This window comes from Chiloscyllium punctatum, chromosome 8, assembly GCF_047496795.1.
Source record: "Chiloscyllium punctatum isolate Juve2018m chromosome 8, sChiPun1.3, whole genome shotgun sequence".
NCBI classification, from domain to species: Eukaryota; Metazoa; Chordata; class Chondrichthyes; order Orectolobiformes; family Hemiscylliidae; genus Chiloscyllium; species Chiloscyllium punctatum.
In genome coordinates, this window is record NC_092746.1 from 80,336,052 (window position 1) to 80,352,668 (window position 16,617).

Below are 16,617 nucleotides of genomic sequence, written 5' to 3' on the forward strand. Positions count from 1 at the left end.
ATCTTTGGACAAGTCCTGTTCATGTTTCAATTACTCTGTTTCATTCAAATCTGGAACTCTTTCCTCTCTAGCTATGCAGAGGCTTGTATTTCTTTCAAAGATTAACTTATTTTCATTATCTGTGTGACTAACGTCTTTAAATAGTTTCCCTTTAGTCGTGTCATTTTTTTTAAACATTGTTAGTACATGTCATTGTTAATTAGCTGAAAAGACAGGAAGTTATGATCTTGGTTGAAAATATTCTGTGAAATGAATGAGAGGTGACAATACTGATTTGTACAATTGCTGATGGGTATGCAATAAAAAAAAATGAAGCAGTTAGTTTGCATATGTTCCCGTTATACAAGGACCTTGCTATTTTCATACTCTACCCTTGAGATTTTAAATAGCATTTTGACAGAAGGCTAACATCACAGTATGATGTGAGCATCTGCGTATGGCTCTAGCTACTGAGCATGTCCATTTATGTGACAAGCTTTCTCATCTCTCTAGAGAGATGGATTGAGCTTTGCACTTACAAACATCAGTAAATAGATTCTACATTGGACTTTAAAAAGTATACCCATGCATTCTCTCTCTCTCTCTCTTGTTGTGGACTGCCAGTGTGATGCGCAGTGATACCTTGTTGTACCAGGGGAATTCTGGTGTCTGAAGATTTCAAGTATGGAAAACACCTACCCTTCATTTATCAAATAAACCAAGCAGTTGCTTTTTTTTTTAATGCTCGAGTGACTCATGGCAGAATGAGAGAGAAAGGGATGGAGTGAAAGCATTTTTGCAAGCACTCGGTCAAAATGGGGTAAGGTGAAGCAGCACTGATTATGCAGCACGCATTGGCAACACACTTAGGATCCGTGCTGGGCACAGCTGCTGTGGACCATAACTGAGCTCGTTAGCTAATGAAGGCTACTTGGATAAGACTTCTAAAACGAGCCAAAGGAGGACGTTTGAAGAATTCCGATATCTGTGTAAGAGCGTGGACCTTTTTAAAATTGTCTTGGGCAATCAATAAGGAGGTGTTTACAATATCTTGACAGCCACACCTGGCTTTTTCTAACACCATTTTCGCAATTCTAACTGTTTGATGGATTAAGTTGGTGAGCTCCTCTCCTGTAGGAGTGACCTTTTTAAATCAAATATGGATTAAATAAAAATGTAGGAACCTTAACCATTTGAAGGAATAGGTGCCAGGGAAAGAGATTTAGCTTGCATCTGACAGATTCTAGCAGTTATTTACAGAAATCAAAAGATGCAAGACCATATTGGAGATCAGAGTTTGAAGCAGACTTGTGTGCTTCAGTGACATTATTTAAGGGAGAAAAGCATTGTTATGTAATAGCGCTAGTTTTCTTCTGTACTTCTGTGTTAACTGTTTTGCTGCTTTGAGTCACAGTTTATTTAAAATATACCATGCAAAGTAACTACATCCAAACTGTGTGTGTGTGTGACTCCGTCTTCCGACAAATGTTCTTCTTTTCATCCTTGGGCAGATGCATTGCTATTACATTTGCTTTAAATATGGAGGAAATCACATTGAAAGCATTGGAGGAGCTTGTCTATGTAATCGTTTACAAACTGCACTAAGTACCAACAAATAAATGGTTGTATTTTCCTCATTTGTCCCTTTGCAGGGTTCGGCGGACTCCTACACTAGCCGTCCATCTGAATCAGATGTATCCCTGGAGGAAGACCGGGAAGCTGTACGGAGGGAAGCAGAGCGACAAGCCCATGCCCAGCTGGAAAAGGCAAAGGTAATGTAACGTTATGCAATTAGATTGTAGTTATGTTTTCTATCAGACAGCTGAGGCTTAATCTACCAAAGTGGCAATGCTATTTATTTGATAAGTTGATGGCTAAAGCACAGTAGACCAACAAGTTAGAACACATGCTGGAGACTATAATGTAAACTGATATAAATGCTGAAACTGCACGAGGAAATGTACTCGCTTCCCTTTCAATTTGTTCAAAACCAGGCCCATTAACTTACAGGCATTTACACAAAGGTTAGATTGGTTATACGTGTACAACTCTTAAATGCTATCTTCAATATTGCTCATACGTTGGCAATTATGTCAACATTCAGGAATAAAGAATACGAAAGTAAAATTGAATACAAAGGTTTTTTTTAAGTCTGTTCAGAAATATAAATCATTCCTTCGCATTTGAAAAGTGTTGAATATCAGTTCATTGGAAGTGCAGTTATTTTGTTGGCATTTTTGGTGGCCATTTTGCATAAAGCAAGATCCACCAGTGACTTAAATGACCACTTAGTTTACTTCTGGTAGTGTTGACTGAAGGAGGGTTATTGACCGGAATATTAGGATAGCTGTTTGCACAATACAAAATTTATTTGAAAAAAAAAAGGTACTATCTTTCAGATTTTGTTGAAGATGTATAATTGAGATTTGGAAATTAAGAGTTGAACTTCAGTTAACAATCACTCCTGGGTACTAAGCTCCCCAGCTATGAGTCTCATGTAATATTTATGAAATTTAACAAAACTGCAGTAATATTTGATGCAGGAGTTGTCATTAGTCCTTGACTTTGGAACATCTTTTGCCTTGCCATAGGGGGTGTGTATCATTTGGCAGGTGAGTATGAATATTACATATTAAATTTTATTCTCCTCTGAAGCAACACATGAAGAGCTGCACAGATGCTGTGCAGTTTATTGTTGCATTATACATATTTACTTAAAGGCTTGAGTCAAAGAAGTAGCTGCTCTGTCGCACAGTCACACAATCAGCAGAGGTTTATTCCTATTCAAAAGCTTGTCAAAGTGTTTAGCAAGTCGAATGTAACAACAACTAGATTACATTTAACAAAAGTATTCATAGTTATTTTAATCGAGATGTTCAGATCTGTTTTGAGTCACCATCAGGGCAGGTGGGACTTGTATCCAGATCTGTTGCCCAGAGTTAACACTGCCACCACTGCATTACAAAATCCTACGAGAAGGATTTATATGTGTCTTTAATGAAGTCTAACATCTCAAGGCATTTCACAACATTGTAATGTCATTCCTTATTGGGCTACAGTGCTGGAAACCTCGCCCCACTATTCTTGAAGTTATCACAAAAATTGCAAATTTTATCCAAGCTCCCCATTACTTGCCGGATAAACCCAGTCCAACAGAAAACATGGACCTGGTTTCTATATTTAGCTGGAACTACTATTCATTAGATGTAAGTAGATTTAAATAGCTAGTAAATAACTATTATCTGTTGAGATAATCTTTACCACTTGAAGCTCTGAACCCTTTCTCAAACTCCCCCACACTACCATACAGACAGACACAATCTATGTTATCTGTTTGTGAAAGAAACTGGGAAATTGCCCAATCTGCATGGTTTGCTGAGATGCACCTTCTGCTGGCCAGGACTTATTGATCTTCAAAGTCTCTTCATACCTTTTTTATCCCTTCCCAGGAGGCAAAGCCAATTGGTACATTAACTGCCGAGTCTCTTAGTTACTGGTTAAAGTACACTGCTTACATTAACTGGTGAGGGATAACAAATTGACTTTCTTCAGGTTTTAGACGGTTTACCGGAGAAGAAGACAGAAACACCCCACTGAGGTCATAAGGCTTCTGCCAATATTGTTCGCTCCCACAAGGTGTTCAGTTACCCATAAGCCAATCATATAGTTGTTGCTGTCAGGCTGATGGCGTCTGACATCCACAATTGATCAAAACTCTACAAACCATTTGTCTGCTTGTCGCCAGCTGAGTCACACATTGTGAGCACCCCCTGATGCCAGCCGACCTGCAAATAGTCTCCGTCATTATTTAATCAAAGCAACCGTATAAACATGACTTACAATGAGTTTCAGTATCTTGCTTTTAAAAAGTACAACAATTCTTTCCTCAATCCTTTTTTTAAAAGGAACCGTTCTTTTCATAGTTTAAGTCCAGGATCAAAAATACAGAAAAATCAAAAGGAACGGGCTATTAACAGTAATCAGACGAAAACTGATATTAAGAAAAGACTGACTGAGGGGAACAGAGGACTGACTAAAAGCTTGGTAAAAGAATTAAGTTTTAAGCAGGGTGTCTGAAAGAGAATGAGACAAGAAATGACGTAGGCAAAGAATTCCCATGCATGGTCTCCACAGGTAAGGCTCAGGAAGACCAGCTTGTACAAGTGGTCGGAATTGGAGTTGTGCTGAGCCTTCAGAGGGTTATGGAATGAGAAGAGGATGTTTATAGGGAGGGCTACAGCAAAACAAGGCAGCATTTATGCTTGGTTTCTGGTGCATCAATGTAAGTTAACAAGTATGGGGCTGATAGATGCATGGGTGTGACGTAAGTTATGATGAGTGTAACATAAATATTCAAAAGATCAAACAATGCTAATAAGCATTCACTAAGTTAAATAAAGCTGTGATCTAAGTAGTATAATAACCCACTTGTTTAAAGGAAAATATATCTGTTAAAGCATAAGTTTTCTTCTGCAATGTTCTCAGGGTTTTGGATAGAATCGGACCTACTTTTAATTCTCAAAATATTCTTTGGATAATGCTACATACATGATTTTAGTAAAACAATCTTCACAGCCATTTGGTTTTCTCCATCAGTTTGGGCATATCTTATCCAACCAATTCTGTCAATCCTAGGAAGTAACACACTTTGTTTACATTTTTACGGCCTTGCTTTTGTTGGGGCCAGTTTTAATTTCTCCACGCTCTGATCAGACCACATAGAGTGTTAGATTGTCAATCACTTTGTAGACAGCTGCTGGGGAAGAGTTGAAGGAAGAGCAAATATCTGAATATTCAAGAGTCCTAGATTACAGCTGTTTTCTATTCTTGAAATGTCAAAGGTTATGCCAAAGAATATAGGCAGCTTAGCTTCTTTTGAGTTAAGGTGGTTTCTAATTTTGCTTTCTGATTTACTTTACCCTGCTTGTTTACATATGATCGGCTAATGGTATCATTTCTTTCGGCACAGTCACTCATTTAAATTGCTAATGTCCACACGGATTCAGACTTTGCTGTTTGGCTTTGGATCTAGAATTATTTATTGCATCATCTGAAAATTCCTCCACACTTCTTAGATCAAATCATCTGAGGTCCACTGTTTTGTTAGCTTTTGCAGGGGGAGGGGTGAGTTCATATTCAATAATGTTACATTGACAGTCAACCATCAAAGCTATTTTCAGACAGTTTTTTGTGTTTATTAATAAACAGCAGTTTCTATATGATACATTGGTTAACCAGACAATAAAAGTATACAATCATGATAATTGAGGACAGTTCACTAATGCTAGAGGACAAGTAAGCTGTTGCCAAGGAGTGTGTCAGTCTTGTTTAAGTTGTGAAGACAGCATTCTGTTCTCTAACTGAAGTACGAGAGAATGCTTCCCTGGATATTCCTCCTCATTCTGGTCCATCATTCAACTGGAAAAAAACAACTCCCTAACAATGACCACCCTCTGTCCTGATCACTTGTTGATTATAAAGACAAACTATCACAGATGCTTGAAATCTGAACAGGAAGCTACTCATGGCGTCAGAGGACCTTTACCTGTCTCTGTTTTGAAAGTTAGTTAGACAATAGACAATAAGATATAGGAGTAGAATGAGGTCACTCGGCCCATTGAGTCTGCTGCATCATTTGGTCATGGATGATATGTTTCTCAACCCCATTGTCCTACCTCCTGCAGAAATCCTTGATCCTCTTATGACTCCAGAACCTATCTGTTGCTGTCTGAAATACGCACAGTGACTTGGCCTCCACAGCCTTCTATGATAACGAATTCCAAAGTTAACCACCTTCTGGCTGAAGAGATTCCTCTGAACTCAGTTCTAAAGAGTCATCCCTTTGCTCTGAGTCTGTGCCCTCCAGTTCTAATCTGTCCTACTAGTGAAAACATCTTCTCCATATCCAGTCTATCCAGGCCTACAGTAAGCCCTACATCCCTGGGATCATTCTTGTAAACTTACTCTGGACCCCCTCCAAGGCCAACATATCTCTCCTTCGATTCAGGGACCAGAAGTATTCAGAATAGTAGTGTCTGTAACAAGGTCAGCCAGGTGGACATCATCAAATATGAGTTTCCTGATCAAGGCTTTAAGCTGTTTCAATCAGGGAGTCCTGGCTGACAGATATGAAAAGGAGTGTCATAGGTTCTGTTCACTCTGAGAGCTGGCTCTGAGGGAGCTGGATCAGTGTCAAGGACTCTCCATGTGTAAATAAAGAATGACTTGGTGACGGGATACCAGCCCCTGTAGAGCTATTCCAACAATATTCTAAGTGCAGTCTGCCCAGTTGTTGTTCATTTCCAAAATAAAGTACTGCATTGATAATAGGCCAGTGTAGCATTGGATAAATCTTAGATATAAGTTCAATGGGTTATTATGATCTCAGTCATTCTTATGGCTCTTCCTTTATTCTCATATGCTTACTGAAGGTTAGCTACTGCAGTAACTCAGTTAAATATATCATCAAATACTATTTATGGAATACAAAAAGAATTCAGTTTTAAAGTGACCCCATTTCCAAGTGTCCAAATTGCCAGATTGCTTGTCCAACATTGAATATTGGATGAACAGAAAAAATCCTTCAATTTAACATTGGGAAGAGCATGCTCTCACTATTGACTCATTCCATTCTCTGTCAATTACCGAGGCCTACCTAGAACCCTGGAGGTATATTTGACTCCAAGATGAGTTTTCAGTCATACCCATGCTGTTGCTTGGGAATGCATTTTTCCATCTCTGTAGCATCTGACCCTGCAATAGGTGCTCTGTTGCTGCTACCCTCCATGTATATCCTTGTTACTTATAAACTTAACAAGTCCTGGTCAGCTTTCCACATTCTACCCACTATAAACTTCAGTTGATCCAAAGTTTTGTTACCTATTTCCCAAGTTGGGCCAAATTCCACATCTTTGTCACACCTGTGCTCACTATTTCTGGCTCTCAGTTAAATACCACCTCAATCTTAAAATTCTACTTCTTTCTTGTTTTCAGATCCCTCCAAGGCCCGATCCCTTTCTCTCTGTAATCTCCATAACCCCAAAACACTTCAGGATAGCTGTGCTCCCCTAAGTGTTGAGCATCCCCAATTTTAACTGCTTCACCATCAGGGCCTGTGGTTTTCTATTGCCATAATATGTCCATATATGATGTGGTGTCACATTTTGTTTTATAATATGTCTGTGAAACACCTTTTGGATGTAACAATTTTTGTTACATTTTAAAGATGCTAAATATAGGATATTGTAATGGTGCATATCTAGGTTCATACAGTGACTGAGGATTTCTTGCAGCAGCTGTTTATTTACTTTTGAGTTGAAACCCTTTTTAAGCAGTTTCTAGCATTTAAACATAATGCTCTGGGCCATCTAAGATTTTGTTCAACCTCAGCAGAAATGTTAAAAATCCAGAGACCCAGGCTGATCTCCAATGGAAAATAATGACTAGCTATCCTTCTGTAAACTTCAGTGGCACGACTATTGCTAGATCTCCCTACAATCAACATCATAAGGGCACTATTAATTGTAATTTTAGCAGGAACTGCCAGATTAACACTAAATGGTTGAGAGTCAATTCCTAACCTATTGAATGCTCTCCACTATCTACAAAGCTTTCCATTCATGTGAGACTTGGGCCATCTTGAACTGAACAGTCTGACTAATCAATGACCTCACTATTGGAATCATTTTCTCTACCCCCTTGATCATTGGAATGTCACGACTGCAGTGTATACTTAATACATGGTGCACTGCACCAACTTAGTCAGCTTCCTGTGACGGCAAGTACTTGTCCTATGACCTCCATCTAGGAAGACAAAAGAAACAATGTCCAAACAGCAGATTGTTAAGTAAAGGTCAGTTGCCATTTGCAGGTTGTTCATAGGTTCTTCTCGAACTGGACTGTGACAAGAGAGCTCATACGTAAACCTTTCCACCTTTTAGTTCAGACCTAAAAACTCTCCAAATGCATAATTGGGATTAAATTCATGAACCAAATTTTCTATGACTCAGCTTGAGAGCCTGCCAATTTCCTTCCAGTTATTTAAATGGTTACTTTCTCTTTCCAGTGACTTTCAGTTCTTATCATTGGTCCTATGTCTCTGTGATGGTCTTGTATTGCCTTAACCCCCTTACAGGTTTCACGGTGGGTAGACTTGTAGGAGTACTAATGTGATTTTTTTTTTAATAATTAAATCTTTGGGGTCTGAAGCATTTTTAAAAAAATGATTTGTGGATGTGGGTATCACTGTACCAGTATTTATTTCCTGTTCCTAATTGTCCCCATGAACAGAGTGGCTTGTGGAGGTTATTTCAAAGGCCACTTAGAAGTCAATCATATTGTCAGTCTGGAATCACAGACAAGGCAAAGAAAGTTGACTTCCTTCTCTAAATAACAACAGTAAACCAGATGGATTTTTACAACATTCGATCACAGTTACACAGTCACCTGTAGATTTGTTTTTATGTCCAGATTTTTATTCCATTGAAATCCCCATGGAGGGATTTGAATTTGTTCTCCAGAGTGTTCAGCTGAGGGTCTGTGGATTGCTAGTCTAGTGACATGACCAAAATACCATAGCCACCCCCAAGTTTCCTTATTTGATCATATATTTTAAAACATAGATTGAAACTTTTCTGAATAATAACTAATAGTGTCAAATCCACAAATTGGCAGACAATTTCCAGGATGGAAAATTCTGTTATCCGTGTGTATTGTGCACAACAATTATTGATTTGGGATTCAGGTGTTTTCTAACACCTTTGTGAAAAACATTAATTTTTTTTAATTTCACTTTGCGTTGCAATCAACTTCAGTGAATCCCATGTTCAAATCTGTCCCAATGACATTGTACTCTGCCTGAGGACAAACTTTCTGCAGTAAATTTCTTAATAGGTTAAGCTTGATAATTTGTTTTCTGACAATGAATTCTATGATAATGAATTCTATAAGACATCATTCCCCTATGTTAGTTATATTCTGGGTATTGTGTTGACTTATTCGTGAAATACCAGAAATAGTGGCTATCAGAACTTGAGTTGGCTAACCTCCTGCTTCAGTAGCTCCAGGAAATACGGGGTAATTCACAAAATGAATTCTTGCTGTTCAGAGCACATTCTTTTTGGAATCACTGGAGGGAAGTGCTTTTACTTTATCAATACTGCTTGTAAAAAGCTTGCAAAATTTTTTAAATGAAATGTGTACACTGTATTTGCTTAATTGGAAGCACACTAGCTTTCGGAGCGCTGCTCCTTCATCAGGTGGTTGTGAACCTGATGATGGAGCAGCGCTCCAAAGGCTACTGTGCTTCCAATTAAACCTGTTCCAATATAACCTAGTGTTGTGTGATTTTTAACTTTGTACACTCCAGTCCAACACCGGCATCTCCAAATCATGACTGTATTTGCTGCTTTCGTAGAAGGTTAAATTATGTGCAAATGAAATGGAGCACGGATTATATATCAGTTGTAGATTTTGCTGTGTCTTCTGCTCACGTTAGGCTATTTGCTGGTGGCTGAAACATTTGTGGCCACCTTCCCAGTCAGCACTTGAACTTGTTGCAAGAAGGTGATTTTGGCTGCATTCTTCAGGAAGTGTGTTGTGCTGAGAGAAATTGAATTTTAATTATCTCATTCGTTATTTGTTCTTCTCTTAATGAAATAAATGAATCAAATTAAAACACATTTAAGGCTGACAGTCCCTCAAGTGTATTGTATCAAATGCCAATGTCTCAAAGGAAACTGAATAGATTTCAATTTAAGAAGTTGTCTTTGAGGAGGAATGATAAGACCATAAGAAATAGGTACATGTGCAGGCTATTCGAGATAGTCTCTAACTGTGTGGGGCTGAGGATGGCCAGGTCAGTGTGTCTAGCTCTTGTCTTGGTCTCTTCCTTTTAGGATCCCTTGAATGTGGAAATAGGCCATTGGGCCCAACAAGTGCACACTGACTCTTCAAAAAGCATCCCACCTAGATTCACCCCTACCCTATCCCTGTAACTTTGCATTTCCCGTGGCTAATCCACCTAACCTACACATCCCCAGACACGTGGGCAATTTAGCATGGCCAATCCACCTAACCTGCACGTCTTTGGACTGTGGCACACCCAGAGGAAACCCACGCATACACAGGGAGAATGTGCAAACTCCACACAGACAGCCACCCCAGGATGGAATTGAACCCAGCTCCCTGGCCCTGTGAGGCAGCGGTGCTAACTACTGACCACCAGACCATCTCACCATTCCTGTTACTATGTGGCCTCTTGTCCTGCAATTAAGTGTGATAGAGCATTGTCGTGCATCCTTGGGGAACTCCTTAGTACTTTTTTAAAATTCACTCGTAGTTTGTGGCTGTTGTTGTTTGGCCAGCATTTATTGCCTTCCCCCAGTTGCCCTTGTAAAGGTGGAATCAGCTGTAGTCCATGTGCTGTGGGTTGATCCATAATGCCATTAAGGGAGGGAATTCAAGAATTTGATACAGTGACAGAGAAAGAACGGCATTATATTTCTCAGTCAGGATAGAAAGGCGAGGAATTTGCAGGGACTGGTGTTCCCATGTATCTGCTGCTGTTGTCCTTCTGATGGTTGTGGGTTTGGAAGAGGCTGTGTGAATTTCTGCAGTCCATCTTGTCGATGGTACACACTGCTGCTGCTGAATGTTGCTGGTAGAGGGAGTGGATGGAGTGCCAATTAAGCAGGCTGCTCTGTCCTGGATGGTGTCGAGCTTCTTGAATGTTGTTGGAACTGCACTCATCCAGGCAAGTGGGGAGTGATCTATCACACTTCTGACTTGTGCCTTTGTAGATGATGGACAGATTCTGGGAAGTCAGGTGAGCTACTCACTGCTATATACCTAGCCTGTGACTGCTTTGTAGTCACTGTATTTATACAGCAAGTCCAGTTAAATGTCTGGGCAATGGTAACTGCTACGATGGGGGATATTAGCGATGGTAATGCTATTGAATTTCAAGGGGAGTTGGTAGATTCTCTGTTGGAGATGATCATTGCTTGGTATTTGTGTGGGTTGAATAATATTTGCCAATTTTGTGCCTAGGCTTGGATTTTGTCCGGGTCTTGCTGCATTTGGACATGGATTGTTTCTGTATCCAAGGAGTCATGAATAGTTCTGAAAATTGAACAGTCATCAGCGAGCTTTAAAGTGTACATTACATCACATAGTGTACATCACATAGTGAACATCTCACTTCTGTCCTTATGATGGAGGGAATGTCATTGATGAAGCAGCTGAAGATGGTTGAGTTGAGGACACTACCTTGAGGAACTTCTGCTGAGATGATCTGCGGTTGAGATGACCGACTTCCAACAACCACAACTATCTTATATTGTGCCAGGTGTAACTCCAAATAATAAAGAGTTTTCCCCTGATTTCCATTGATTTCATTTTTGCTCGAGCTCCTCCATGCTGCATTCAGTCAAATGTGGCCTTGATATTAAGGTCAGTCACTGCCACTACACCAACTCAGCTGTGAACTCCACATTAAGCCATATTATTACAGGGCAATTAGCATAGCTAAACGTAATTCCTTCTGGAATCCTTTAAACCTGCTTTACCCCTACATTGAACTCTGGATGATGTCTATCGACATTTGTGAACTCTCTCCCATTCCACTTTCTAGATGATAGCCAAATGACACCTTCTTCATTTAAAGAAGTATTCCTCTATACTTGAGATTGGCTTGAATACATTCATTTCATAAGTGAATGAAACATAGAAAGGAAGAGGGATTTACCGTGTCATCGATGGAGGTTGGAAGCAATAGTTCAAGACTGGAGCCTTGTTGTACTCTGCATTTAGAACATAGAACAATACAATGCAGAACAGGCCCTTCAGCCCTCAATGTTGCACTGACCTGTGACTATTCTCAGCTCATCCCCCTACACTATCCCACCATCATCCATGCTTATCCAAGGATTGTTTAAATCTCCCTAATGTGGCTGAGTTAACTTCATTGGCAGGTAGGGCATTCTTCGCCCTTATCACTCTCTAAGTAAAGAACCTGCCTCTGACATCTGTCTTAAATCTATCACCCCTCAATTTTCAGTAAGACCCTCGTACAAGCTGATGTCATCTTCCTCGAAAAAAGACTTTCACTGTCTATCCTATCTAATCCTCTGATCATCTTGTATGTCTATCAAATCCCCCCTTATCCTTCTTCTTTCCAATGAAAACAGACCCAAGTCTCTCAGCCTTTCCTCATCAGACTCCAGACCAGGCAACATCCTGGCAAATCTCCTCTGCACCTTTTCCAATGCTTCCGCATCCTTCCTGAAATACTCAGTACATCTGACTAGGTCAAATCTAAATAAGCAAATTGCTTCCTGTCCTGCTAACTGTTCTGTAACAGAACTTTGGAACTGTGAAAGAGCAATTTCACAAACTAGTTGTAATACTACAACTTGAAAAGTAGAACAGCATGAATCCATGTCTAAAACACCTTTTTCTGGGACCCATGCTATTTTTGTGCTGCGGAATTTGAGATTCCATCCAACACATCAGTGAGTGCTAAGTCAGTGGAATGATGCTATCTGAAACTTTCACTGAGTGCAATAGATTATTGAAATGACAAATGTCAGAGCAAACTCCCAGCTGCTCTTTGGATAAAGATATCTCTCTTCCGTTCCTATGTTGGGTGTATTAGCTACCATCATATAGTTATGCTTTCCAAATCTATTGAGCATAAACATCTTCTGCAGCTAGTACATTGAATCTCTTCATAATCTTAAATAACTTGACCAGGTCACATTTTCAACATTTTTTCTGTTCTGAGAACACAGCCACAGCTTGTTCTGCTTTTCCTGATGTTATACTTTTATTATTTCTGTCAGGATATTGGTAAATTCTTCTTGCATGTTACCCACTGCCTTTAGATTAGATTAGATTACATTACAATGTGGAAACAGGCCCTTCGGCCCAACAAGTCCACACCGACCCGCCGAAGCGTAACCCACCCATACCCCTACATTTACCCCTTACCTAACACTACGGGCAATTTAGCATGGCCAATTCACCTGACCTGCAGGTCTTTGGTGTGTGGGAGGAAACCGGAGTACCCAGAGGAAACCCACACAGACACGGGGAGAACGTGCAAACTCCACACAGTCAATCGCCTGAGGCGGGAATTGAACCGGGGTCTCTGGCGCTGTGAGGCAGCAGTGCTAACCACTGTGCCACCGTGCCGCCCACTTTTTAAAATAGTTCTTGGCCTCTCATTTTTTCACAGATTACTTTCTATCCGGTTAGGTAGAAACAAGGACTGCAGATGCTGGAAACCAGATTCTAGATTAGAGTGGTGCTGGAAAAGCACAGCAGTCACTGCTGCTCTTTCTATCTGGTTGGTGAAGAATTCCTGTTATTTTGCTGTGCATGTGGATGTTTGAAAATGATAAGAAATAAAAATAAGTGCCTAGGTAAAGGGATACATTTTTGAAAAACTGGTTTACAATTTTCCTGGAAGAAGGGATGCTCTCTCTTTTGGGGCAATTAGGCACCATTTTATTGTTCACCCCTAACTGCCCTGAAGAAGGTGCTGGTGAGCTGTATGCTTGAACCACTGTCATTTCAGGTTGTAGGTGCACCCATAGTGCTGTTGAGCAGGAAGTTAACGAGTTTGACCTAATGATCATGAAGGAACAGCGATGTATTTCCAAATCAAGATGGTGTCTGGCAGGAAGGATAATTTGCCTGAATTTGCTAGTTTGGGTTGGCTCAGTCATCTATGATTTTGGGGTCTTACTGGAGCCTCATTTTGAAGGCGGATTAATATGTATCATTTACGAATTTTACTTTTTTAAAATTCTGGGTGAGATGTGGTAACTGATCCACAGCTGGAGCAGGAAGCCTGATAGTTGAAGGTTACAATCAAGGACCCAAAGGAATTGTTTGTGGAGTCCCCAGTAAGTGATTGGGAGGAGGGTTCAGGGGTGCCTTGTGATGACGGAGAAAGAAGCTTAGCGAAGACTAGGTTTTCATATGAGACCTGGAGGCACATTCTTGCTATTCATGCCCTAAGAATATACTGAAAGTAATGCACCCACTACTGCAGGTCTGACCCCTCTTAAACTCCCATGAATTCCCAGTGCAGACTCCAGATAGAGCTGCAGTCTGGTCCTCATGTTGCCAAAGCCAATTCTGCATTTTTTGATAAGAATCTCTACTTGGAAAATCTACTTTCTGCATAACTAGCAGAAACTCTTGGGTTTCCTTTTTCCTTTAGTGTGTCTGGGTACTCTTAATGCTGATAATATGCTAAAATGCAAGAAATACCTTTACCTGTGTAGCCAGCTATTTATTAGGGAAACTTATTATAATTCTGATTTTATGAAGTAATCTATTCAATTGTGAGTGCACAGAAACATTTTCATCTATTTGTAAACTTTTAATATTGGGCAGTCTCTATTTAGATCAGAAATGCTGGAAATACTTGGCAGCTCAGGCAATGTCTGTGCAGAGAGAAGTAAAGCCAAGTTTTCAGATCAATGATCTCTCATCAGAACTGGGAAAAGCTAGAGCTCTAATAGGCTTTAAGTAAGAGAGACAGTGGGAGGATGTGAAAAAGAATTTTAAAAAAGGTTTATCATAATGTGGGAAAGAAAAGAGATCAAATGACTACAAAGATACTGGAAAAGTGTGACGTAATACACTTAAGGTTAACAAAGTTTACATTGTGAATGGCAAAATCCTGGAAGATATTGAAGATAAGTGAGATCTTCATGTGCATATGTACACATTCTTGAAGGTAGCGGGACAGGTAGATAAGGTGGTGAAGAAGGCAAAAATTATCCATTACTTTTATTAGCTAGTGTATAGAATACGAAAGCAGGGAGCTTTTGATAGAACTGTATAAAACAGTAGAGTAGTGGACTAGTGCATACAGTTCTGCTGAATACATTGATAGTGTTCAATGATGTATTAAATGCTTGTCTAAACACTGGCTTAATACCTCATTTGAGAAACCGCAACCTCAACTACACTTCACACTTGCCTAGAATAATAGCTTCACTCTCTGGAATGGGCCCTGACTGAGACCTGAGCCACAAACTCTTATGTCAAAATAAGAGTGCTATCATTTGAGCCAAAGCTGGCATCTTGTGAAACAAGATGTTGAGGCTAATTGTATTTGTGGTACTATCTCGATTGAAAGACAGTCATCTTAACAGAGTTTATTTCTGTTCTGTGTGATTCACAACTGTGCTTAACCACTGATCGATTGGGAGCTCTTCCAACAATTCTCTTCACAGAAGTATAAAAGTTTAATTTTAATGTCCAAGTTTTGTTTCTGAAATAATTAAGGGAATGAAATGTAAGTGATAAATATCAGTGATAAAAATTCTGGGCATATGGCCCAGAACTCTCAACGGCATAAAAAGCAGAAATTGTTGGAGAAACTCTGCAAGTCTGACAGCATCTGAGGAGACAAAGCAGAGTCCAGAGAAAACAGACTCTCAATGGCACCATGGACCGTGTTGTTGCTTAGTGGAGATTGTAGGATAGACTGGAAGTTACTAGATTCTAGTGACTAATCTTCCAACACATTTGTATGTCCATTCTTTGCTCTTTTAATGCATGCTCACATTTGTTTATTCTTAAATTGTTTAATGCTACCTATAAAATAGTGGAAAAAGGAATGTGAATAGAAGGGCTCATCCATTCGTACTGTTGTTAGTAACCAATTTTTTAAAAAAAAATCACTTGTTGAAAGAGCACACTGTTGTGTACTATGCAATTTAGTTCAAAGCTTTGTGTGATGCTGACATTTGCAACACAGTTGGTTATCTTTGCCAGGCTTCACTTTAATGAATATAATGCAATTTATGGCAGGAACTGTAAGTGCTAGTTCACACATACATTCACATTTTATTTTTAATTTGTGCGTGCTAAAAGCAGGGACAGGATTGTGAAACTAACACTGCATCTGTAGTATGTAAAGCCTCGTGATTATAGACTTGAATCATTGCTGCATATGAATGTCTTGAGTAAGTGCTTTATATTTATATAGTTTGGTGGAAATATATTTCATCTTCCTTTCTTCCATTCTAGTTTGATCTTTGAAAAGTCTTCTCCAAGACATTTACCTGCTCCATCCAAGGTGCTGGGAATCCAGTCTTTTCAGCAGCCACTGTTAGTGCTGTTACAACCAAATAACACATGAAGATGAAAGCGAAATTGCTGAAGAAACTTAGCAGGTCTGGCTTAATCTGTGGAGAGAAAGCAGAGTTAATGTTTCAAGTCCAGATTCACTTCTTCAGAACTCTGACTCGATACTGAACTCAATATATTAACTTTGCTTTTCTCTTTTCATAGTTGTTGGATACTCTGAGGTTTAGATGTTTTAAATGGAGTAAAAGAGGTGGATGAGTGGCATTGCTAACCAGGGATCGTATCACGGTTGCAGAAAGGAAGGTCGTCGAGGAAAGTTGTCTTCTGAGTCATTATGGGTGGAAGTCAGAAACAGGAAAGGAGAAGTCACTTTATTAGGAGTTTTCTATAGACTCCCCCACCCCTAAATAACAACAGAGACATGTAGGAGCAGATTGGGAGGCAGCCTTTGGAAAGGTGCAAAAGTAACAGGCTTGTTGCGATGGGTGACTTCAACTTCCCTAATATTGATTGGAGCCACCTTAG

At 39.7% G+C, this 16,617-nt stretch overlaps 1 protein-coding gene across 11 annotated transcripts in view; it reads left to right on the forward strand.

Moving 5' to 3' along the window:
• The window catches only part of LOC140480693 (voltage-dependent L-type calcium channel subunit beta-2-like), a 349,445-nt gene that overhangs the window by 267,674 nt on the left and 65,154 nt on the right, over positions 1–16,617 (forward strand). For 9 of the 11 annotated variants that reach the window (XM_072575923.1, XM_072575913.1, XM_072575917.1 and 6 more), the window contains one exon: positions 1,632–1,751. In XM_072575923.1, the coding sequence (XP_072432024.1) occupies positions 1,632–1,751 (120 nt within the window). Of the gene's footprint in view, positions 1–750; positions 969–1,631; positions 1,752–16,617 lie in introns of those variants that run through there. The other 2 variants (XM_072575915.1, XM_072575922.1) reach the window with 2 other exon arrangements.